This window comes from Mytilus trossulus, chromosome 5 (genome assembly GCF_036588685.1).
Source record: "Mytilus trossulus isolate FHL-02 chromosome 5, PNRI_Mtr1.1.1.hap1, whole genome shotgun sequence".
Classification (NCBI taxonomy): Eukaryota; Metazoa; Mollusca; class Bivalvia; order Mytilida; family Mytilidae; genus Mytilus; species Mytilus trossulus.
This window is the reverse complement of record NC_086377.1, coordinates 71725819-71753535: the sequence shown is the minus strand read 5'-3', so window position 1 is coordinate 71753535 and position 27717 is coordinate 71725819. Positions and strand designations below refer to the sequence as shown.

The window sequence follows — 27717 nt, the reverse complement described above, 5'->3', positions numbered from 1 at the left end:
TGTTGAGCGAGTGGTTGGAAAACTATAATTCTATATTGTACGAATTATTCGGCAAATTGAATTCTCAAAATTGACAATCAACACTGCTGTCATCAGGGAAATATCAGTAAGTACCTACACAGCAACCATTATTTCTAGTTTATCCTGCACAAAGACGATCACTAAGACGCTTGATGAACGTAAATAGTACAGGGATACAGGCGAGCCCCTCTATCTGGAAAATGACGTCATAACGGCGTGTATAATTGACGAGTTTTTGCCGGTGACGGATGAACTCGAAAGTGGTCTATTGTGAATGCGTAGGAAAGGCATATAGTTCCTTGCAATTTCTCCATTAATTTCATAAAAGAAAGCCGTTTATAGCCAATGTAATAAAAAATATAACTAATCCCGTATTTGAATATCACAAAATAGGACAACTTGTGACATGTCAGTACCGAAATACTGACTACCGAGCTGATGATACCCTCGGGGACTGATAATAAATTTCATTTGTCATAAAAACGATGATAGAGAATGACCCAGTCGTAGGTAAACAACACCCAAGAAGTGATGACAGCTTATATCAACATTTAAATGAATTTTGAGATGAACCCTTTCCGATAAACTTCCTAAGTGTTTAGAGGAGTGGTAAGGGATTTTTATATTTTAAATATTTATTTTTATTCCTGATTGCTACTATACAAACAAGTTACATAAAAAACTGTATGAATTGAATATGATACCAAGTAGATTCATAATAAAGAAGCTGTATTTATAAATTGAATATGATACCATCCTTGTATACACATACAAATTGTTTTAAAACGGCTCCTTGATTTATTAGAAACATCCGGTTTTTACACTATAACAACCTATATTCGAACAACAAGTGGAATGTATAGTTAATTCTTACACTTTTCTTAAAACAGTTCTTGGAAAGAAGATAGGAGAAGAAAGCACAGAGCCAGAGGATGAAGCAGGAAGAGGCCACATTTGCCTTCAGGTGTCTGTTGCAACCCCACCTCCTTGTGAGGAGAAGGAGACCATTCTTTGTATGTAAATATTAAAGAAAGAATAAAAAAATGTGAAAAACAAGAACATATACATCCCCTCATCTACATCCATGTTTTAAAAAAGATATATTTCCCTCTACAATTGTATAATCATGAAGGAAAATCCTTTGTTATATGTGAGACTGTATTATAAAAATAAGAAAGATGTAGTTAGAGATGAGGGTTACTTGGTGTAACTACAAATGCATTGGATGTTGAAGACTAGACTACTTCAAGTTTTACATGTTAACAGTGGCCTCCTGTTTTTAATGAACATCTATAAAAGTCTCTGATCTAGAAGCTAGTCTTTTATCAGAGACATATGTCTCTAACTTTATATAGATATATCAAATGTATATGAAAATGTGGTATGAGTGCCAATGAGACAACTCTCCATCCAAGTTATCATTTTTATAAAAGTAAATCGTTATAGGTCAAGGTACAGCCTTCAACACGGAGCATTTGTTATCAAATATCAGAACAAAAAAAACTTATAACACATAAGAGAGTAAAAAGTTGAAATTCATTCACAGTGTTTTTATTTTTTTACACATAAAACTATTGACTTTCTCTTATCATTAATATTTTTTCCAGATAAACTCATCAGTGCAGTGGCGGGGGTAACAATCACTGTCATAACCATTCTGGTTATAAGAGGAGGCAGAAGGTGACCAGGAGGAGGATCTCCATCAGAACACCTCACCAACCTATCATGAGTAGGTGACCTCAACACCTAACTTATGATTTTTCATGTTAAATGTAATGTAAATATATTTAGATTAGAATATGAATTATATATGTGGTTTTTTTTTAACAATCTCTTTTGTGAAATGCAATTAAATAAAGAATGTCTCATATCATTATACTAATGATTGGGTCATTTCATGCAATACCTATAATTTTTTTAATCACAATCATGCCCCAACAAAAAAAGTCCAAGAGTGACCAAATATTTTTACAGGAGAGGATTTGTTTTTGGTATATATCACCATTTTTTTCCTCTTTTCTTTTTTTGTAATATCATCCATCTTGATAATAATATGCTCGAGGTACCAGATATCATTTTCAGAGAACCACATAAGAATTTTGGTTTTAATTTCTTTTCGTGGTTTCGGAGGAAAAAATTAAAAATAATAGCAGACGATAACTAATGTCAAAATCTTACATGACAGAAACTATCACTAATATATTTTCAGATGAATGTTCCAGTAGATAAAACTGTTTTGGATTATCTGGTGGGGGTACAGCTGTTGCAGTCAGATGAGGACAATGATTTAGCCGGGGGCCTTTCAATTACTAATAAGAACCAAATAATGAAGATCAAGTCCCTGATTTGTTTACAGATGGAAGAAGTAGTTCACCATCTTCAATCAAGTGTTCAATATGCTTAATAGAATTTACCAAAAAGTGAAATCCTAAAAGACATATGGAGAAACATGATGGCACCATGAAAACTTGTAATGAGTAAAGCAAACTGTTTTTAGTGGCTATGACTAAGCCAGGCACGTTAATTCTGTACATTAAAACATACCCCATGACTGCAAAACATGCAGTAAAACTTTTAAATCAAAGGTTAGGTTAGCTTATCATTAAAGAGATCATGCAAACAACTTCCGTTTTGTATGCCCCAACTGTGGCAAAAAATTCAATTACAAGGGCGATTAGAAATAATTACGATGGAAACAAATTTTATGAGCAGTATAGTATAAGAAATAAAAACAGTTTGTTATTATTACTTGTTCTGTGAAGAACCATATTATTAAAGTACAATTACAATAAAAAAAAATTGAGTTATTTTAACGTTAAAGAGAATATGTATTCAACTTACAATAAAAAAAACACACACTCAAGTGTATAGCTATTGATGGTTGTAGTACTTCTAATGGTAAGATAAAAAGGACGTCCATCCACTGAGACCAATTGCAATACATGCAGAACTATCCATATCAAACACATAATCGTGATTCAAATATGTAATCAAGTTCAACTTTCTCAAACTAGCTGGTAATTTAACTTAACCCCTATAAGAACAAAATGTTAACTTATTCGCGTATTTGCTTTGTCAGACAGTGAGGTACAGAAACAAGAACGTCGTTTAAGTCCTAAGAAAGAATCGTTTTAAACTAAAATAACTTTAGCTACAACAGACACATCTACCTGTGTAAACATTAAAGTGACGTCCACTTATACATGTGGTGTTGATTATCAAAGAATTGTACAACGAAACAGACAATTAGCGAAGAATGTATCAAAACAGGCAACAACGTAAAAGTCACAAAGTGCCAAAATAATTTCAATTAAGTTGCAAAACAAAGCAAAACAAATAAAAAGGGATAGAGTTGAGTTGGCGAGAATGTAATTGGCAAATTAATAAAATATACAAAAGAGCAGATCTTTCAAATAATCAAAAGAGCTAAAATCATTAAAAGTGATATCTATCCATTAAGGCAAGCAGCTTCTGACGATGAAAAGGGAAACTAGCCGTTTATCAAATATGATATGATACAAGCGTGGTCTTCATCTATGTTTCATTGATATTTTGTCTTTTTTGCCTGTTATTTTGAAAACAATATTAGAGAAAAAGAAACATTAAATATCAGGGGGATCGGGACTATTCGACTGCGCACAATTTCACGCATGAATTACGATGTACACGAAAATATACAAGTTTGTGTCTTAAATTCATTTCTTTTTATTTCTCTATTTGTATTGCTTGAAAATGTTAGATTATCGTATGTATATCACTAAAAAGTTATTATCGTTTTTTTTTTCTTTTGTTTTTTTACAGAGTTATCAGTCTTGAACGTGAGTGGCAAAGCTTCCGGTTGCGAAAACGGAGGTAATGGTGAAAATTTTCTCAAAAAGAAAGCTGCTTTTTACAAATATCCGCTATGGAATCTACTTAATATCAAAATTGTGATCCTCTTTTGGGTTCACTTTTAAGCTCCATCCTTGTCCGACAACAGCACACGTCTAACAAATCCACTGATTTAAGGTAAGTGAATGCAACAATGATCGATACAAATTGTCTTCGTGAAACCACTTTAGCAATAATCCAAATAAAATGTCATTGTCTGCTGAAAGAAATAGCTTTATTCAAACTTCTTTTCATTTCGCTCTGAGAATGGGGCCATATACACATGATTTAAGAATCAACAGTGGAAAGTTTTCTAAAACACATCAGGTTAACTGATATGCCCAGCTAAAAAATGCAAGACACAAAATCGAACTAAAGAATAAACCTGAATTAAAAGATTTAATACAAGAGCATGCATATGCCAATCCTGGCTATACAGATACACCTGGACTTGAGCATGTTGAGACTTTGGTGGCAAATGATCTTAACAATTTTTCACTCCCTAATGATTTGGTTACCCTAAGTCATTGTAGATTTATAATTGAACTGTATTATTTAGTAGAACACTGTGAAACATGTTAAGAAAAGATGCTCTTGTCAAACGCATTAGGGGTGAGACCAATAGGTGTTTCTGGAATGATGTACATTCAATGTACGCAGTGTGGCACGACCTCCGACAGTAAAAAAAACTGGTGTTAGAATATTTAATGTCAACACGAAACTTGCAGCTGGTAAGAATCAAATATTTACATAAAAAATATACATAAAATAAGATTGAGAATGGTAGTTGGGAATGTGTCAAAAGATAACAACCCCACTATAGAACAGACAACAGCAAAAGGTCGCCAATAGGTCTTTAATGCAGCGAGAAATTCCCACATGATTGATGATTAATTGTTGGTTGCTTTACGTCCAGTAGCAAATATTTCATGCATATTCAGGACGAGAACAAGTTCACAATAAATACAATAGGTAGGTTGATACGATAGAGGCCATCTGGGATGATGGTCAGGGGAAATTTGGACTGCCACTGGATAATGAGGGTATATTGGGATAGGGACAAAAAATTTGCCTTGCAACAGGCCACCTACGGACCCCTCAAAAAAGTTGTTGCAAGGGTGCTTAACGTGAAAAGAGCGTGGCACTCTCTTTACACGAGGTATCGGATTTAACATCCCCCTTCTGACCGGACGTGACTGCGAACTTGATACATCCCGCACAGCCAAACGGACGCGCCACTTCGGCAAGCGTTTTACTGACGGTCGGGAGAAGACCAAGTGACCATATTTCTATACCCAAGTCACCCTTGGGGTATGAAATTCCCACACCCGGAGGCTTTATTTAGCTGCCCCCTAAATAAATACATATACTAGTTCAGTGATAATGAACGCCATACTGAACTCAAAATTATACACAAGGACTTACAAATTAAAAATGATACAAGACTAATAAACACCAGCTGAGGGTCCTGACTTGGGACAGGCGCAAAAATGCGGTAGGTTTTAATATGTGTATGAGATCTCAACCCTACCCCTATACCTCTAGCCAAAGTACATGCTGTAGAAAAGTAAACGCGTTACAATACGCACATTAACATTAAGTTGGAGAAAAGTCTTAGTCTGATGTCATCAGATGTACATTGTAAGAAAAGAAAATAAACAAAATGACAACTTAATTCATAAATTTTGTCAGATTTTTCACAGACAACTAGCCGTTTAGTCCTATATTATATGCCTTCGCATTATATATTCACTATTTAACGTTTTCATGCTAATATTTTCATTTTTTTATTTTTTGTCTAATGCGAAGTCATATCGGATTTTATCATTTTCCTTTAGCACTTTCCGCCCTGGTTTGACGGCGGAAAGAATATTGTGAAAATCTAAACTAGCATATACTATACATTAAAAGAATGAACATGTATTAATAAAAGATAAAACAAATGAATGAAAAATGTACTTACATTGTTAGGAAAGACTAAATTCCTTAATTAATTATCCATATTTATACCGAACTGATCGCTTGTTTTCCTCCGCCATATTCTAAATTCTGCTGAGTGTATAAATCTAATCGTGACGTCAGAATCTGACAAAACAAACTTTTTCGACACATTAATTTTTTACAAGTAAATGTTTTTAAAAATTGAAATGTTTTTACGGGAAATCTGTATGTTTTACATCTGTTCTCTTTTGATAAAATCGGCTAGCGAGACAATCCTCATTTACCATGTTTAACGGGAAATCTGTATATTTAACATCTATCCAGGCAATCCACATTCTCCAAGTTAAACGGAAAATTTGTATGTTTTACATCTGTCCACTTTTAATGAAGTCGGCGGGCGAGGCAATCCTCATTCACCATGTTTAACGGAAAATATGTATGTGTTATGTCTGTAACTATGGGGGTGTTTAACGACTATGAATATCCATGAGGGTCATACACAGTAATGATTCTCCTTCTTTGTTACTTGTATTTGTAAGGCTATTGAGTGTCCATATGATACATGTAGTACATGTACGATTTCCACTAACATTTTTATAGCAAAATGTACTGTCTATAATTGATGAAATAAATAAAATATTGTTTTCATTGTGATATATTTCTACCAGAATTTCCAATAGTTGTTTGAATTAGAGAAATTGTATATTTCGAACGAAAAATTAATTTCGGCGAGCGAGGCAATCCTCATTCACCGAAACGAGAAATTAGAAATGGAAGAATTTAAATACCTTAAATTGAAGAAAAATAATCTTCAGTTAATCCTAAATTCCAAATTTTATTATGGAAATTAAACGAATATTCAGTAACATAGACGTATCTATAGTTATACATTTCTGTGTCATTTTGGTATCTTATGGAGAGTTGTCTCACTGGCAATCATACCACATATTCTTTTTAATATTTCTGACCATATATAAGACAAAAAATATTTGTGATCCATGTATAAAACAAAAAATCAGACTAAAATGTAGTAGACGGTGAATGAGGATTGCCTTGCTCGCCGATAATGGCAGTCTATTTCTGTTCCAATGAAAACTACAATGTACATACCACAGACTGAAATCATAACAGACGATGAATGAGGATTGCCTCGCTCGCCGGGTATAGCAGTCTATTTCTGGTACATTTACTAAATTGCAATATATACTGTTACAATCTTATCCTGATCCATTTTCAGAAATGCAATGTAGACGATCATTTACAGAAGCTATCAAATTTTTCTGTTAAGGACATAATATATACATAAACTGTTATCATATGGTTATCTATATACAATTTTTATATCTATTTAAGAAAATATAGTATTGATAAAGATGTCGATTTTTTTTTAATTCATGATCATCACTTTTTACTTCACTTTAGTACATTTGTGCTCCATTAACGGAGGAATATAATTTGGAAAAAAATCGTTTTGTTCCCAATGACGATTTTTATGTTGACCAGAGTTTTTGAATTTCACCGGTGTCAACATCATTGACCTAAATAAACTTTTCTTTCTTTTGGATTATTTAAGGAGAAACAATCAATATAATTTTAATTATTCAGGTAAGTAATCACTTCTTTACATTTTTAAAACATTAACGTGGCTGGTTAAATCAGAATTAATTTTTTTTTTCATGCTACGCGTTTTTGGCCTATCGCGATATGACCTCGGGTGGCACATTGATAGTAAAAAAATTATCAAAACAGCAAATGGAAATAGTGAATAAAGCCCCTGAGGTCATATGTTATAGGACTACTAGCCGTTAACTGACCAAAAAAAAAACACCCCACAACATTAAAAAAAAAAGTAAACAATACACTGAACCAGCAAATTAGATCTATGACAAAAATATCAAATACAACATTGAAACATAGGTTCCTATAAGACAAAGAAATTACAAGTAATTATAAAAAATATTTTAAATTTATTCCCATATCATAATATAATGTTTTAAAATGACTAATGTTATAACAGATATTTATTTAAAGCTTTGAACGACAAAAATATTACAAACATATCTTTAAGGCAAAGAAACACCCAGACAATACATGAGTATCATTTTTGGTTGAATGGACCAAAGTAAGACGGAAATACAACACTATATGTATGTTAGTTCAATGGTTAGATGGACCAAAGTAAGACGGATATACCACACTATATGTATGTTAGGTCAATGGTTAGATGAGTATCATCATTGAATGCATGGACCAAAGTAAGACGGATATACCACACTATATGTATGTTAGTTCAATGGTTAGATGGACCAAAGTAAGACGGAAATACCACTCTATATGTATGTTAGGTCAATGTTAGATGTGTATCATCATTGATTGAATGGACCAAAGTAAGACGGATATACCACACTATATGTATGTTAGGTCAATGGTTAGATGTGTATCATCATTGATTGAATGGACCAAAGTAAGACGGAAATACCACACTATATGTATGTTAGTTCAATGGTTAGATGGACCAAAGTAAGACGGAAATACCACACTATATTTATGTTAGGTCAATGGTTAGATGAGTATCATCATTGATTGAATGGACCAAAGTAAGACGGATATACCACACTATATGTATGTTAGTTCAATGGTTAGATGGACCAAAGTAAGACGGAAATACCACACTATATATATGTTAGGTCAAAAGATAGATGGACCAAAGTCAGAAGGAAATACCATACTATATGTATGTTAGGTCAATGGTTAGACGAGTATCATCATTGATTGAATGGACCAAAGTAAGACAGATATACCACACTATATGTATGTTAGAGTCAATGGTTAGATGGACCAAAGTAAGACGGAAATACCACACTATATATATGTTAGGTCAATGGTTAGATGAGTATCATCATTGATTGAATAGACCAAAGTAAGACGGAAATACCACACTATATGTATGATAGGTCAATGGTTAGATGGACCAAAGTAAGACGGAAATACCACACTATATGTATGTTAGGTCAATGGTTAGATGAGTATCATCTTTGATTGAATGGACCAAAGTAAGACGGAAATACCACACTATATATATGTTAGTTCAATGGTTAGATGATGGACCAAAGTAAGACGGAAATACCACACTATATATATGTGAGTTCAATAGTAAGATGGACCAAAGTAAGACGAAAATACCACACTATGTATATGTTAGTTCAATGGTTAGATGTCTTTGGGCATTGCGAGTTCATTTGGCAGGTACACATGTATGCTCTCCATTACTGAAGTTAAAATTTAAAGTTTGTCCAAAAAAAAAAATCATGGACGTAAGACAGTGAGTTGGTCAATGTCCAAAAAAATATCATTGAAAGACTAAATAATTGTTTTTTTTTATAACGTCTGAAATCACTATATATATAGCCAATAAAAATTTAAAACAGAATTTTAACATATTTTCCCTTTATTTGCAAACCCCCTTGGCTCCTTTTATATGGAAAAATGTATTATGTTGTTTAGAATAGTTATGTTTGTACATTTAAGGAGCAATTGTGCATGGTGTTGGGATAAGTTTTTTTTTATTATTATATGCTGTACCAACAACAAAGTGCCCTAACTATTCTGATAAACATATTGTGGATGTTGAACGAAAAGTCACCAGACACACTTTATATGCAAATGGATAATTGTGGTAGAGAGAATAAGAATCGGTAAGATTATTACTTGTTTTGTTCTTGTACATCTAACACAATATATCAATATATATCTTTTTTAAGTTTTACGTTAATTGTCAATTTCAATTCGTGTTTAAATATCAATATCTGGTCAATAGTCTGGTGATGTTGAGTGGTCAGGTAAGGAAAATGAGAACATAGCTTGTGTAATGAACTGCCCCTACAGGTTTGAACATTAAATCCTTGAAAAAATGATTGCAGGAAGTTTGAATATATATTGAAGTTGCGTACCTGCTATGTTGGTTTTATTTGAAGATCTTTCGCCCATACCAGTATCCAAGACTTAGGAGCTAAGTCATTTTTCATCAAATTGGAGGTTACGAATTTTGCATAGTCAATTGTTTATACATGTTTCTATTGGTGTCATAACTTCAAAACTAATTTGAATAAATATAAAGGGTTACTATTTTGAGACTTATATGGGATGACTTGCTTAAAATTTTGCTGCTGTGTGGAAATTAACCAAACTTTATCTCAATCATTATAAGGGTATCTAGTACTATATATTTTGATTTAAACTGTATTTTACAAGATTTACAAACCACATTAGATACATTGGAGCCTCTGATTAGTTTATACCACAATTTTAGAAAGATTATCTATTGCATCAAATGTGACGCAACATTTCTGTACTTTAAAGAGTTGAAAACTCTCTGATCTTAAAATGGGAGGCCATTTTAGTCTAGCTGATCTTGTGAGACATTATGCTTTTTAAACTGTCAAAAGCAAGGAAGTATTGTTTGACACGAGATAGATTGTTGGAATCTTGTTTCTCTATGAATGTTGTCAGAACAAGATTAAAAGTTGATAATTGTTTTTGTTATGATCACAAGAAAGTTGTGTTTTGTATATAAACATCTTCATGGAACCTTTTTTTATGAATTGACAAGAGGAAATTTCACACCATTTATAAAAACTGAAAACAAATTTGTCACTTTAAATGTCAATAGGGAGTAGAAGCCTCTTTTGTTCTTTTACCATTCAAAGAATATGAAATAGTCCTTCAATCTGAACACTGAGAAGATTTGGTGGAAAATGAATGCTAACACAACACCATGCAAAATTGATTATGTAAATCCCAACAGCATTATTTGTCATTTTCACACAGTTGTTTTTCTTACTTTTACCGTAGCAGATTGTTTGAAAATATATCTTCTAAAGTTGACCAAGGATTAAAACATATATCTTGTTTTCAAGATTTAATTAAGTTGAACTTTATTAGCAAAGTTCGTTTGATAATTTGCTCTTCAAATTTTCATTCACGTATATATATAAATTGAGGCTTTGTCCTTAGTTTGCTTCTTTTGTCTGTATTGACAACACAATTTTAATTGCAGGTATCTGTTTGCCTTTCTGGGGTTGTTGGTGGAGCTAAAAGTCTTTAACCAGATGGCCACATACATGAAGATATTGATCAATTTTTTTCAAGGTATTAACAAGCATGTTGATTGCTGAAGCATTTATGTATATTGTATATACCATCGATCAAATCCCTTTGCAGCGCAGTTAAGCAACTTTTACATTGAGTCATACATTCCCTTAAAACTGAGACTCACAGTCATCAATGTTAATCATGAATCTCACGGGAAAAAAATACAAGTTTATTCTCTGTTAAAGGCAAGAAAATGTGGTAACTCAGTATATTTATAGATTATCATTGATCATCTCAACAAAATGTGTTTTCTCGCTTGAGCCGTTACGACGAAAGCAAGAATAGCAATCACGTGAGATGACCAAAGATAATCTGTTCATCGCTATTTTACCTATGATAATGTTGTCAACTTCATAAGCAACTCCACTTTCCTCCATAGTTTTATTGAAGTTCAATGGTAACTTTAATGTATTTTGAAATTATGTATTTGTATTTCAGTGTGCGGTATTGCAATCACTAGGATACGAGGTTGCCGCTATAGCAGCAAAGGAAAGCGAGTCATCGCAACTGTTTGGGACACCAGGAGGCTTGGAATTCGTCAAAGACCTGCAATTACATAAGGTATTTCGAGAATCTGTTTTCAGTTAGTAATGATGAGTTAAATATTATAATATTATAATACCATATTTTTTTCAATGGTTGACTGGAGAATTAAAATTTTCAAACAACGTACTTACAGTTCACGGACCTTGTAAAATACAGTCTAAGCACATTCACATTTAATTTCTAGTAACCAAACAGTAGAAAATACACTTAATTTTAATGGTGTTTGAAACATTTTACATGACAGCATCATGACGAAAAAAGATTAAGCAGAAATATAATACTTTTCAGAATAGAAAAAGGTGACAAACTCGAATTTCAACCAAATACGAGGTGACAATGTTCCAGATGAATAAGCAATTCGTGCAACTCTTTTCTTGCAAAAGGAGACTACCAGTCAGAGGTGGGTGATATTAATGGTATATCAACGTCATCTGCATCTAGGATAATACATAGAGAATGCTCTGCATTAAACTCGTCCTTAAGATATCCAATTTCCTAGAAAAACAGATCTTCCAGCTGTCAAAGAAGGTTTTTACAAGATTGCCTTATTTCTGAATGTCATTTGGGCCATAGACGGCACACTGATCCCCTTCAGGGTCTCTCTGATATTGATGGGCCGCGAACTATGTATGTAGGAAAGGCTACCATGCAATTAATGTTCAAGCAGTAGTGGATCATACATTGAGGTAAATTATATTATAAGCCATACAAATTGGAAAATATACATCAGACACTGATGAAATAACACTTGTATTGCTTTTTTTGTACTGGTGAAATACTGATTAAAAGAATATAATATGTGCCTAGCTGGAGAGTTGTCTCATTGGCACTGACACCACATCTTCCTATATCTAGCTACATCGATCGAAAACTGTAAAGGGGAGGGGATGTATATCCTTCTTGTAACTTGAATCGTTCTCTAATAAAGGAATGCGCAAGAAGTTTATATATGAATGTAATATTGTTATTTTTTTCCTAGAAGCATGGCCTTACAAGAAAAAGATATAAGACACTACAAGAAGACATTCCAAGTGATTTTAAATAAGACAATTAATTGACTTTTTCAATGTACAAATGTATGCTTTAAAAATAAATCAAATAGTTGATGTAAAATGGTGTTTTGTTCTCATCTCTTAATGATTATTGACTGAAGATGTAGACCTATTAGAAGTATAACGTTTTAGTTAAGAAAGAAAAGGTTAAATTGGAAAATCTGAATGTGGGACACAAGTTTTAGTCAATGTAACTTAAACTTAGAAATGTATATAATGTTTGCATAAATTAATTTCCAATGGCAAATATGTCATGCATGCTCATGTTGACATACCGCGGTATTCATGATGTGTTTATAAGATAGTTAGTACAAATGTATTTAACCGTTGTGGTAAGCTTGCTTGCTCTGCTGTCGTCTGTCCACCTAAATTTGTCGGATTTTGTTCAACAAATATTTTCATTGCTGTGTTTTCCAAAACTGCTGATCAAGATTCAAATTTGATGAGCAGCTTGATAGTGACTATTTTTGTATCTGGTACCTGTTTACTGTTTGCTTATATATTTTTTTTGAAAATGTTGAATGTTCTCAAATTTTTCCTTACTTTTATTATTAATGCTGCTGAACATAATGACTTTATATTTGGTAAGTGGCTTGACCATGATGAGTTGTGTCTGCCATTTTGGATATGTCAAAATTTGTAGATACTTTGAATTGTGAATTTTCATATGCTTAGCAAAACAACTGATTTAATCTCTGTATATTAATTAAACTAATAATTTGTTGCTTAAAAAAGCAGGAAACTCAATCAAAAGAACAGAAATTTTAACATGTTTAATATTGATATGATCAAGATATCAACCAAAAACATCTTCTTAAAACATTTTTATAACATTATTTGATGTTCATGATGTTTTTCAAACATTTTAGAAAATATTTAAATATTTTGTATAAGATTTTCAAAATGTTTTATACGCCATTGGTTTTCACATTATCATGATATTTCTTGATAACATTTTAATAATATTGTAAAAATATATTAGAAAATATTTTAGAAAAAGTTTTAACGATATATATTCAGCCATACAATTCATGTTTTTCACACATTTTTTCGTGATATTTTCATGACATTAGACACAACATTTAAATAACATTTTAAGGATGTTTTTGTGTTTGCTGGGCTAACATGCCTGTACCAAGTCAGGAATATGACGGTTCTTGTCCATTCGTTTTTGATTCGTTTTGTTATTTGTTTTTGCCATGTGATTATGGACTTTCCGAATTCCGAAGTTCATTACTTTTGTGATTTTACTTTTGACTCGTTGGGCATAGAATGTTTTACGAACGTAAAATGATTAAAGAAACCCCGGCAGTAGTGAAAGCAATGAAGACGTGAACTCCGAAATTATAAGAGAAATATATGAACTGTTTACACAGATGACCCTGATAGGGATTACTACCTATTTAAAGTTATGGATTTTCATCATGTTCTTAGTGTCGACACAATAAATTCATGGGGCGCCATATTGCCAACTGAGACAAGTGTTATCAGTGGATTGCATTATGATAATAAAACATCATCACCCCTATCTTGTAAACTTGTATCGAAAAAGGGCAATTGTTCCAACAGAATCGATAGTTTATTTATGTTTCCGAAATTGACGCATCTAGAAATAGTCATGGCTCTCAGTTTTAAGTGTATTTTTCTCAAAATTATTATCGCAGCTAAAAATGTAAACCATAAATACTACATCCACAGACCCTGAAAGATTCAGAGATGTGACAGACGCTGAATTAGAATAATTAATAAAGAAACAAGAAAGCAAAAATACATCTCACCACCTTTCAATCATATTTGAAAACTAAACATAATGATACAAACAAAATTTGATGAAATCCCTCCGCATGAATTGGACCGCTTTTTATGTTACTTCTTTATGAGTGCCACAAAAGAAAGACAGAAAGACAAACCAATTGCACAATGTAGTACGAACCAACATCGTTGATATCCATCCAACAAAGTATCAGTCGGTATCTTAAAGACAGCAACTACGTACCAATGCAAAACAATGACGGATGATGAATTAAAAAAAACAAAAGTCTCTTCGATTTTGAAATAAACCAAATGCTGCTGACCCATTAACAGATGATAACATAAATAAGTTCTCTCAAAATGTAATAGGTGCAACAACTCCGCGCTCTCTAATGAATACAATATATATAAATAACAACTACCACTTTGGTATACGGGGGGTAACAGAACATTACAATTTATGTTGGAGGGGATATAACATTGATAGGTGACACACATATCTCCAGCAACAAATTAAAACAAGACAACTTTCCAATTTACGAAAAACCGGACCCATTGCAACGGAGAATAAAAATGAGAACTCTTGATGTCCAGTATTTGCATTCAAACTTTTAAACAAAAAACATCAGAAACAATGAAAAAAGATGATTCCCAATTTTACAAACAATCAACAACATTTCAAGGTAATAAGTATGGCTAAACATAACTGAGGTATAAAGGTCAAAGGCTCGGTAAAAAATCAATTTCAAAAATGATAAAAAGTATGGCAACTGAAGCGCTGTCTAATAACAACAAGAGGCTAACAGGTCACAGTGCAAGGAAAGGGTCGATAAAAAAAACAAAATGATGCAAGAGTTCCGGACATCAAAATGTGAACAGTCTCTCCTTATATAAGAGCAGCAGAAAAGACTTTTTTAATGTTATCAAATTTATCCGCATTTGTGTTCCCACACATTTCGTCCCACTGCCTCTACTTGAACCTCCGCGATTATCCTCTCCGCATTGTCGTAGATAAAATCGTTCGTACATATTCTCGTTTGGTTATAGTCTTTTGTAATATCGGAAGTACATGTGTTGACAATGTGACGTTAGACTTCGGTCTTTTTCCGGAAATTGCCGATCGATAAAATCGCCTTAGGTGTGATTACTAATACAAAACTCACCTGTGTGGAAATCTTTTTTAATACGCGGAATTTTGAAATAATGATTTTTGCAATCGATCACTAAATTTATTTGAAAGAGATAAAACCATAAAAAAAATATTTCGACATTTAGACAGACATGGCACTTTAATTACATCTTTGTTATATTGGCGTAATTATTGATTTTCTTGATAAGCCTGTAGATAAATGATTGTCGTTGCGATTGGTTCATGTCTGTCATATTTGTTTTGCGTAAACCTTTTTTTTATTGCACCCGCCGTAGCACAAGGAACATTAGTTCAACCCTTGTCCGTCCTGTCACGTAAGTACGTCCCAAAATTGGTTTCCATATCTAACTGTTGTTGGACTCGATCAAATGTTAGGAAACGTATACATAATGCTACTTACCACATAACACAATTCGAGTTTAAATTTTGAAGGCTTCACTTTTACCGCTCGAGAGTTAATAACCTTTACAAATGGAAATATCGCTTATTTTTCGTTTCAATAAGAAAGAAAACAACATTGTAACATGTAAACCCGAGTGATCAAAAGGTTAAGTACCGAAATAAACAAATTCAAGTTTCCAAAGTATATCCCGAAAAATCAAACATAATCGTTACTGTATACCAACTTATATTCGCGGTTAATTTATTTCGCGTTTTACCCTTTATTGACCACCTCGCGGCTATTTAATTTCGCGATTGTCTGGTTTACTTGATGAAGTTTTTAAGGGAAATATCAAAGATTGACATATTCGCGCTATTTTACTACTCGCGAAAATAAGTTGCTTTACAGTATTTGCTAGTCACCCCAATATGTGATGAGTCTTATGTAGACGAAACGCGCGTCTGGCGTATAAAATTATAATCCTGGTACTTTTAATAACTATGTAACAATGATAACCAAAAACATACGTATATAACTATGACACAAGAAACACTTGCAAGCGCACTATAAAACAGTTGATTTATACCACAGCCAGGTAGAATTTAGTTTTGAAATCTATCTTTGTACAGCACAATGAACGTACAATTGAAATGGCAACGTCAATCTGCAAAGCACAATTGAACAAAACGAGGACGTATTTGTAGATTTTAATTTGCTGAACATTATTGCCGTTTAGAGTTTATCTATATCTATAAAAAATATTCCAGATAATAACCAAAATTGGTAAAATTCTTAAAGATTACCAATTCAGGGGCAGCAACCCAACAACCGATTGTATGATTCGTTATTTACCAAAAAAATCATCTATTTTACTTGTGTGCTGTTCATACAACAACTCTGCCTCCTCCCAATCCTCAGACTCAGTTATATTTCAAAAATCTTCCTTAGCTATGCTTTCTCTAACAACCCATATACTGTGTTGATAGACACGGAGGAATCTATCATTCTCAGGTATGACACAAGGCAAGATGACTCAATTCCTTGAAGTGATCTGAATATCTTAAAGTATATTTAAGACAGAAATCAATACATTTTTATAAATATTCTAATACTATAATTGGTTATTCTAATATAACTTGCTTCTTTCGCTTTTTCACTATATACTTCAACAGTGCTATATACTTTTAGATTATCGTGTCGCCAAGTAGATATCTAGATGAACTGTTATCCAAATAAATACAAGTGCAGACATATTCTCCGACAACTTTTATACTAACAAAAAACGTGGCACCAAAACTAGTTCATCTCTCTCTCTCTGAAGGCTCCATTTGTCACAGTGAACTTGACATACACCAAATTATCGTGATGGCTATAACTAGACAGTGACTTTGATACCACTTTTATTAACTGTAAATATACATTTATTTCAACATATACAAATCTTTCAACAAATTCGGAAACAATTACATTCATTCATACTCTAAATACAAAACCACGAACTACAATGAGACAAGGACTGACGGACTAATGAATTTGACAAAGCACTTTTAAAATTACGCCATGAATTAATATCGCCAATAAAACCATTTCTAGCTGTAATTTAGTAATTTTGAACATTACTATAAAAGTACGGAAAAGCCGTATTGCAGATTATGATAAAACTATCATAATATCTCCATTTAACTTTTAATGAATGAAACTCTATCGAGAAACTAAATAATATTTTCCAAATAACAATATTAACTAACCTATAAATATTGCTTTTGTATTTAATCGTCAGCATTGAAAGGCGGCTATTCAGTTAATGAAATACTAAATCTCTATATATAAATACAAAGTCTTTGCGTCATATACCCCGTATCGTCTACTTTAAATGGCGAGGACAACACTTTTTTTAACAGTTCCGATTTCTTTTTCTTTGCAAATTGAAGCTGTTGAACTGAAAGAGCGTCTCTTTTTTGTCTCTATTTTTGAATGTTTTGTATCATACTAGAACACACCCGTAATATCACGGATCTTTGACTGAATTAAAGAATATAACAATGCGTGAGCCTTATTCAAGTATTGGTATTGTCATCTGATAAAGTCATGCCGTTTATAAGATGCACAGTTTTCTCTGCTTTCAACATCTTTCTGTTTGAAACCGTCGACCTGAAAGTTATCAATTATTGGTATTATTAATTATATTTGAAAAACAAAAGGGTCTGCAAAGGATTTTTTTAATCAACATCATTGTCCTTTATGAGTCATAAATAATTTTGAATTAGCAGAGGCAGTAAACTTGTATTTGTGACCATCAAATCCCCAATTGATGCCGTCGGAGCTTTAAATACAATATTGTTATCTCATAGCATCACAATTGATTGATGCCATGGAAATAAGTGACGTTTATCCAATCAAAATGAAAGTTACAAACATTGTTGCATTAGAATTTCCCTTTGATCTTTCTGCCTAATATTTTCGAGTATCAAAGTACTGGCTGTATCACTGAAAATATTAAGCAATACATTGTGTGACGTCATAATTACTGATAAACGGAACAACAGGTACATGTAGTTTCGTTTTTGGTACTTACAATATCATGTGGAATATCTTAACTCGCCCTAACGGGTTCGTCCAGATATTCCACATGATATAGTCATTATCAAAAACATAACTACCTATTATTCTATATATCTCTCTAGACTTTTCATAGGTTTATCATTGACCAGTTATAAGTTCTCAAGAACTATCAACAATTGAAAAAAATCAGATTTTATAACACTTTTACAAATGGCTTATAATTATACATGTAAAAGATCTATGAAAAAATAAGATTTTATAAGACTTTTACAAATGGCTATGATTGTATATGTCAGAAATTGAAAACAACACGTTATTAATTTCTTGCGTCCGAAGCGCTTTTCTGGATTTACCTTCATCAGGAACGCTCAAAGCCAAACATTTGAAATCCGAAGATGTATAAGTACCGAAACCGTTGAAGAGCTCTATGTCAAAAAATACCTAAAATAAATAGCCAAATTCATCTAAAGCCAATTTTGCCTGAGGGAGTTGAAATCTAGTTTCTTAATGATTTATAAATTTATAAACGGACAATTTTAGTAAAGTTTGATAAATCATGTCAGTAACGAAAAACTGACTACCGAGCTGATGATACCCTCGGGGACTGATAGTCCACCAGCAGAGGTATCGACCCAGTGATGTAAAATATTGAAAACAACACGTTATTAATTTCTTGCGTCCTAAGCGCTTTTCTGGATTTACCTTCATCAGAAACGCTCAAAGCCAAACATTTGAAATCCGAAGATGTATAAGTACCGAAACCGTTGAAGAGCTGTATGTCAAAAAATACCTAAAATAAATAGCCAAATTCATCTAAAGCCAACTTTGCCTGAGGGAGTTGAAATCTAGTTTCTTAATAATTTATAAATTTATAAACGGACAGTTTTAGTAAAGTTTGTTAAATCATGTCAGTACCGAAATACGGACTACCGAGCTGATGATACCCTCGGGGACTAAAGATCTATGAAAGGAAAAATGAAGGTTTATAGGCAAAGTTTGTTAAGGCATTCAAATGGATAAAACATAATTATGAAAACATAAAGGAGATTGTATTGTTGACGATGAATGTCAAGTACATGCACATTTTACGAGATAATCCAGTGGTTTTGGTAACGCGTTTTACAAGATAATCCAGTGGTTTTGGTAACGTGTAAGTAAATGGTTAATTTGAATATTAAGCTTATCGACGCCTGCGCTCTATGTTTCCTTGTCCTTTAATTGTTTGAAATCCAGCTGATTTTGTCAAATTTCAGCAAAATCCCTTATCTTGACCTTTTAGGGATGTAAAAATCAACGTGGTTGAATTAAACTTTGACAAAAACAGTTCTGTTTAACTTTTTCACATGTCTTTAAGGCAACTTAAAACAATTATTGTCTTCTTACTATGAACTTTATAATTGGGGCCAAAAAAGGCCCTTACCGAACTTACTCCTATTACGAAAATAAAACGAGCCAAATTAATTTTAGTTAAAGTGTTGGGTGCCACCTTGAGTTCTACGTTTTGGCTCAGATTTTATTATCTACTGTTAAAATGAATTAAATAAAACATCTTGCTTGACTTCTTTTTTTCTAATGCCTGTAACGTTGTTATGGAAACAGCATGCTGAGGTCTTCCTTTTTTCAACTTAATTGAAGTGAAACAGAAATTTTAAAATAAAAACAGGACACAGATGAAGTGACTCTCATTTATATATATTACATTTGTACTTAATACAATGGTGTAAGATGTTTGTCAAAGCTTATGCTGCATGTACAGTATTAATATTGTGATACCCATAGTTTCGCAATAAAATTTGTGTTTTTTTTTGTTTTTTTTTAATATTTAACACATTTTATTAATAATCACCTGTTACATCAACCCTCAGTTGCCCAGGGAACAACTAAGGGGGCCCCATTTTTACAGACTCATTTGTCGGGGAAAAAGCAAATGAGAAAAAAAACTCCCACTATAAATTATTAACATCCACCTTTATAAATATTATCTATCCTTGTACAAATGTACCTGTACATGTAGTCCTTATCGATCTATATATCTATACCTCTCACCATATATAATTATTTGAATAAAGTATGTTTTTATCATTATTTATTTCTCACAAAGGCTATCTGTATTTATTAAGCAGTTTCAATTTTATCGTACATCACGTCTTTTGTTATGTTAATTTGTGTTTGATGCTGTCCTACATGTACATGACCATACTTGGAACAAGTAATTAGTCAGTAGCATCTGGTCTTACTTTTTGTTTTATATGAGAGGTCATATTTATATTGTAATAGAGCTTTTTTTTAAATAATTGAAAATTTTTTTTTTATCTTGTGTTCAACTGTTGGATGTTGCTTCTCATGTGGGTTCTTTCTGTTTGTCTTGGGACAAAGAGAACTTTTTTTTATGAATTTAAGCGATAAATATTTGAAGATATACAGATAAATAAGTGCATTCATTTTCTAATGTTATATGTTTGATAATATTAACTTCCATGAATATGAAGTTATCTGGATGCCAGGATACAATTCTGCTGAAAAAAGTTTTTAACCTTTTTTATTTCGTTGTATTGTTTTTAAATTTATGTGTTATGATTACAATGACTAACTTACCTTATCAAAGGCAGATAAATTTGTCTTTCTTGTGCGAAGTGTATAGTTACACTGCTCATCTTCCTCATCTGTCATGTTTGTTGTAACCACTAATTTTGACTACAATATAGAGAATGCAAGTTTGTTGACTTAAATATAACTTTTGTAACAACAAAGTATCACACAAATCTACTCCTACATACATGTCCTAAAAAAAAGGTGTACTAAAATTTCTCATCTATTTTATTCCTAACATATACAATGACATATATATACTAAAAACAATGACAATTAGCATTGGCAAATGAAAAAAAAAATAGGCCATAATCAGATAAACATTTCAGAGTGATAAGCACACTGAAGAAATAGAGAGTTGACACCATTGTCGCAAATGCAGTTTTACTGGCAACACTTGATACATGTCTAAATTTGGATTGTAATTAAATATTTTACACATGATAGGTTTCTGACACAGAATAAATGTAATCAAAGAACTAAGAATTGGTTATATGATTTGAATTTATATTTATATATTCATTTTTTTTGCTTTTGTGCAATAGACGTATTTACACTTGTTTGCAAATTTGTCCGCCATTACATAACATCACACATGTTCCCGTAAACTTTGACTTCATAATTCAAAACATATGACGTCACAACTAAAAAGTGATTGTTGCTTGACGTCAAAAGGTTATTCGGAGGTGATATAAGGTCATTCGGAGTCAAGATACAGCTAAATACCAAAAGTGTAAATACGTTTATACACTATGCTGTTGGGATTTAAATCCCCCCTTTCTTAGCTTTTAAACAATACACTGTGCTGTTGCGTATTACCCCCCACATGATATGTTTGTTTTCAATTTATGAGTTTGAATATTCTTTTGGAAAATGTCTTTCACCAATTTTTTATAACTGTATACACATGTAACATCATTTGGCTATTATTTAATTTTATTGTAGAAATTATCTACCCTTTGTCACCCCACCCACCTGCTTACTACTTCACCATACTGAACAATATATATGTATGCCACCCTAAAATAAACTTACAAATTTATTAACATTAGGGTTGTCTTCATTTGGATCATCAATCTCTATATCCATGCCATTGCCATTGATATCCTACATAAAAAAATACAATACTTATCATTGATACAATTTACATAGTGAAGACAATAAATCATATAAAAAAGGCAATCTATTCTTACTAACATTTAATATTATGGCATATATATTTTACAGCTAATTTGTAAGGTGCAGGTGTTGGTATTCTATTGTACACTATATTATAAACAATATGTCGGCAGACATCTGCGTCTTCTTATTGTATTTCATATACCGTACTATATACATATGCATGTACATACGAGTCTAAATTGAAAACTACGTTCAAACCTGTACATGTACATATACATACAAAAAACTAATAAGATATGGTATACAGGTACATGTAATAGTTAATGAGACAAATATCAAACAAAGTTTTTAAAAATGAATTGGATATAAACAATAACAGGCAACTGTATGGCCTTCAACCAACCCTGTTAGTCTGTAATAAGGGCCCCAACATAAACATTATGAAACTATTCAATTGCGAAGACTAAATGCCTAGTTTATCATGTTTGCATATGGGTAGTAAAAGTAAAATGACAGACCTGAAGCTACTTAATTTTCTGATTGAGAGTTTTTGTCATTTAATTTAAACATGATAAAAGTTAATGCCAGTTTTTTTTTTAAATCTACTCCCTCACATCATTGTAAATAAATGATTAATTCAATGCAATTTTAATGGTCACGTTCCTTTAGCAATTTATTTACGAAGACCAGAATTATTATCCACCTAACATGAAGTGTTAAAAAAAAATTCATAACATGTAGTGGAGATACCATTTAAGAAAACCCAAAACGTTTGTAGTTATACATGTATGTCATAAAACTGATTTTACCTTTTTTTCTGTACATGATGTATATGCTTTCAAGTACATGTATTCCCCATTACATTTTCTGCATATTCCTTAAAAGAAAAAGAAAATCATAAAATTCATATAAATGTAGAAAATATATGTGATAATGTCATACAGTATATATAGCGGATCATATTTATATTCAGCTTAAATACAAGGACAAAATCAATTTTGATAGCCTATTAGAAACCATTTAAGTTGGGGCAGGGGGTTACATTATGTAGCTTACAATAATAAAAATATAATAATTAATACTCTATTTAAAAACCATGCACTACAATGTACTAAATCAAATGAAATTATCTTATTTGTGTAAAGTCCAAAAACCAAGAAATTTGCAAGAAAACATAAACAATATAAATATTCAAAGATATAAAATTTAAATTGAAGAAACATTCATATTCTATAAGTATATTATTTAGATATTTTGGATATTTTGGAGGAGGTGATACTTTTGAAAATTTGGAAAGTAAATGATAAACTTCATCATGTTTATCATGTTATTGCATAAACTTTCACAAATTTGGAAAGTAAATGATAAACTTCATCATGTTTATCATGTTATTGCATAAACTTTCACAAGTACCAATCAAAAGTGAAAAAAATAACTAGCTATGTCCCCCTTTAAAAAATACTGGATTCTCACCTATAAAAAAAAACTTACATCAAGGATTTGTATAGTTAAATCCTTGGTTATATGTACATGTACATGTATATACAAATGTAATTTAAAACTTATTTTGGGGGGTTCAGGTGTGTGGTGGAAAAAAAGGGAGGGTATCTGTATTGGAACGTGTAAAATCCTGTTACAGGCTTTAGGCTTTTAAACACAGCGGAGAAGAGCCCCATTGTTATGTGTATTCTTGCAGGGTAGCTCTACAAAATGTCCATGCAAGACTTTATCATACATGATATACTTACATGTATCAACTTGACATGTCAAATTAATGACTAGTCCAATTAATTATGACGTTTGGCAAGGCTATTTTAATTTTTTTTCTGGGACACCTTCCTACAAAGAAGGCGTCCCAGAAAAAAAATTAAATAGCCTTGCCAGACGTCATAATTATTTGGACTAGTCAATGACATGCATTGATGCATTGACATGTCAGATTTCAAAAAGATAAAGTTCATGTATGGGCATATGTTGAAACAAACAAAAAATGAGAATGTTTGGGTACATGTACATGATGTAGGGATATTTTTTAGTACAAAACCGGCACTAATCCAGGGAGTGGGGGTCCCGGGATGGAACCCCCCCCTTTTTTTTGGACGATCAATGCATTTGAATGGGGACATTCCCCCCTTTGTCCTGGGTTAGGCCCCCTTTTTCAATGGCTGGATCCACACCTGAAAAATGTTCACAAAACAAAGTACATTGTACTTACCCGAGCCAATGGGCACAAGTACACCAAAGTCGGCTAACATTCGTCTGCTCATGGTTGTTGTAAAGCTCCGGTAAGGCTTGGCCTTTCCCTCATGAATTGGATACTGGCACAATGCCTTTTGTCTCCAGTTTATTCCAAGGACATCTCTATGATATGGACAAACACTAAAGTCACTCTCAACAGTAAACAACCCCACTCTTTTAGAAATAAATTCCCCCTCGTATGTGACGTCTGCTATTCCTGTTACACCTGCATTTAATCCAACTTTCAACAAATGAGCTTGTATATTCCTCTGGCAGTCCTTTAATCTTGATAAAGTTGTAAGTGAAGGGTGCAGTGATGATATTCCACACTTTGTAGAGGCAAAATATCCAATTGAGCAGGAGCCCATGGGGGCTGCCATTGTCAAAATTTATTGCATTGTGGGTAAAGGGAGATAACTCTAACATATATTTTAGCATTGTCCAGTCTTTTTGTAAGGACAATATTTGTATCAATGAGACAAAAACACAAAAAAGCAATTATTGTTATAATAAGATATGACACTTTTTTTTCATACTTAGTAAAGATAACAAGGTTTCCCATGTGTTTTGTCAAGTATTTCTTTAATGAAAATTATAAATTTCAGTACTTTTATAGTACATTATTAAAGGCATTATGGCACAATCTGACATGCTAAAACAGACAAATTATAATGTATAACTAGGTCAGCTGAAAGTAGTTGAGCATAACTGTTTATATACAAATAATGCATCAGATTGACCAAATTCATGTTCCTAACATTATTTGGTATCTGCCTGATTCTTAGGCGGACTACTACTTAACAATAAATACAATAGGTAGGTTGTTGTAATAGGGGCCATCTCGGATGATGGTCGGGGAAATTTGGACTGCCACTGGAAAATGTGGGGAATATTGGATAGGGACAGACATTTTGCCTTGGGTTTTGTAATGTAAAGTTACCTGTATGATATGTTGCGTCTTTCAAAAGAAACTGCAAAAAAACAAAAAAACAAACAAACAATGCAATGTTTGGGGATGTTTACCAAGATAAAAAAAAAAAGACGCCCTTGAACACATCAATCTAGCCATTTCGGAAATAGGTATAGAGGAAAATGTCACATTTATCAACCATGTCGATAGCTTTGTTTTGAGTAATGGGGAAGTAGTGCCAGGCTTAATACACACAGATGGTGTTCATCTAACAAATTCGGAAACCACGAAACTAATTGATAACAGTAACGCACGAAACTAACTAATTGATTGATTGTTGCTTAACGTCCAGTGGCAAATATTTCATGCATATTCAGGACGAGAACAAGTTAACAATAAATACAATAGGTAGGTTGATACAATAGAGGCCATCTGGGATGATGGTCGGGGACTTTTGGACTGCCACTGGAAAATGAGGGTATATTGGATAAGGACAGAAAGGAAACTAATTGATAACAGTAACGAAGTTATACATTTAAGAAATGTCAATTCGTCAGTGCAGCCTTACAGAAATTAATGGAACTCCTACTGTACAACTGTGGATCAAATTATGTACTAGTATATAATTGTTTAGGGGTCAGCTGAAGGACGCCTCCAAATGCGGGAATTTCTTGCTACATTGAAGACCTGTTGTTTTTATTCTATGGTCGGGTTGTTGTCTCTTTGACACATTCCCCATTTCTATTCTCAATTTTACTGCTGTCAAACTGCCAACATGATCAAAGAATCAAATGTAACTAATGTTTTCGTCTTGGACATAAAAGATTAACTGTTGGTACAACCACTCAACATGAAAAAATAGCAAAATATGTCTAACAGATAACATATACATGTATAAAAAAAAAATACTTTGCAATATTTAATACAATGGTGTGTGTTGTTTGTCAAAATTATTGTCTTAATTATTGTTATAAACATGTGTTCTCTATTAACATGATAATTGAAAGTAACCATACTAAGAACCACCAGCTAAATATAAATAGTATAAATAACTCTTGTAGAAAACTATTCAAAACGAATGTTGAATATTGAAACTTTTAAATCGAATGTTAAGGACGAGCAGAACAGTTCGTCACGTGAAGTTTTGATTTGTCACGTGATTGACATGGTTAATAAAGAACCGGAACCGCGTCCGTCAAACTCCGGCGGTAAATAACAATAATGGCAGACGATCCCAGCGTGTTCGCAGAAAGATGGCTAGTTCAGGGAGAAGTAAAAAGGCAGACCGTATGAGGAAAATGAATAGAAAGGAAACACTACGAGGTGAAGACCATGATTACGGTGCTATTTTTAGAAGGACCTATAAGTGACTGTAAATGCAACTGATTTGGAAGTTCAGGGATGATTCCAGGTATTTTCAAATACATATTTTTGTTATTCTTTCCGAAATTGATTTCTGTCTATGAATTTGTATATGCTGTTGCCTTTTCCTTCTTTTTCCCATCTTCAGAATAACATATGCAAAGCTATAGCTATGGACTTAACAGGGCCATTTAAGTAAACAAGATAAGGGCAACTGTCAAATGAGGAACTGATGGATATAGGGGAAACAAACCCTGCACACACATATTTATGGAAAGACTGCGGTCAAAAAGACAATTTCACAGAATATAAAGTGCCATGTTAACAAATTTATAAGAAACAAATTTAAATGGAACTAGAACACACCCGCGAAATCGCGGGCATTCAGAGCGTAGTTTAAATTAGTCAAGTGTTGTTGGAAGAATTTTGTAAAAAATTGAATGACTGGAGAATTTCAGCAAAAGTCATAGGTTATTGGGGACAGGAAAATGCTTTTTTTTTTATCCCTCCTCCTTTTTTTCCAATATTCCCATTTTTTGGTTTTCTATCACTTTCAATATGAACATACATTTAGTATGTTATGAACATTCAAGTAAGGAGACTGTAATTTAGTGGTTGTTGTTTGTTTATGTGTTACATATTTGTCTTTCGTTCATTTTTCTGGACATAAATAAGGTCGCTAGTTTTCTGGATTGAATTGTTTTACGTTGTCAGTTCGGGGTCTTTTAAAGCTGAGTATGCGGTATGGGCTTTGCTCGTCGTTGAAGGTCGTACGGTAACCTATAATTGTTAATAACTGTGTCATATTGGTCTCTTGTGGAGAGTTGTCTCAACATGGCAATCATACCACATCTTCTTTTTTGTAATCAATGAATTTTGTAAAAGATTTAATGACTGGAGAATTTCTGAAAAGGTATCAAAAGTTCACATGAATATATTTAGCGCTTATCTGTATAGATCTGTATATCATGAACATTCATTTAAATACTATATAAATATAGTGTATTTGCTTTCAATTCTAAGTTTACTAATCGATCCATAGTGGTCATTGATATAGTATACAGACCCT

At 32.6% G+C, this 27717-nt stretch overlaps 1 protein-coding gene across 1 annotated transcript; it reads right to left on the bottom strand.

Moving 5' to 3' along the window:
• Window positions 1-17161: 17161 nt before the first annotated feature.
• LOC134718269 (uncharacterized) lies at window positions 17162-24756 on the bottom strand. The gene is made up of 5 exons (XM_063580763.1): window positions 24354-24756; window positions 22948-23015; window positions 22052-22123; window positions 21023-21121; window positions 17162-17272 (listed from the first exon to the last, which is right to left on the bottom strand). Exons 1-5 carry the CDS (start codon window positions 24754-24756, stop codon window positions 17162-17164), a joined length of 753 nt encoding a protein of 250 aa, XP_063436833.1.
• Between the last annotated feature and the right edge of the window lie 2961 nt (window positions 24757-27717).

Coding starts and splice junctions, on each gene's coding strand:
- LOC134718269 (XM_063580763.1), bottom strand. CDS start 24,756: ATGGCAGCCCCCATGGGCTCCTGCTCAATTGGATATTTTGCCTCTACA. Junction 22,124..22,947: donor CATCATGTACAGAAAAAAAG/GTAAAATCAGTT, acceptor TTTTTTATGTAG/GATATCAATGGCAATGGCAT. Junction 21,122..22,051: donor ACCCTAATGTTAATAAATTT/GTAAGTTTATTT, acceptor TCTATATTGTAG/TCAAAATTAGTGGTTACAAC.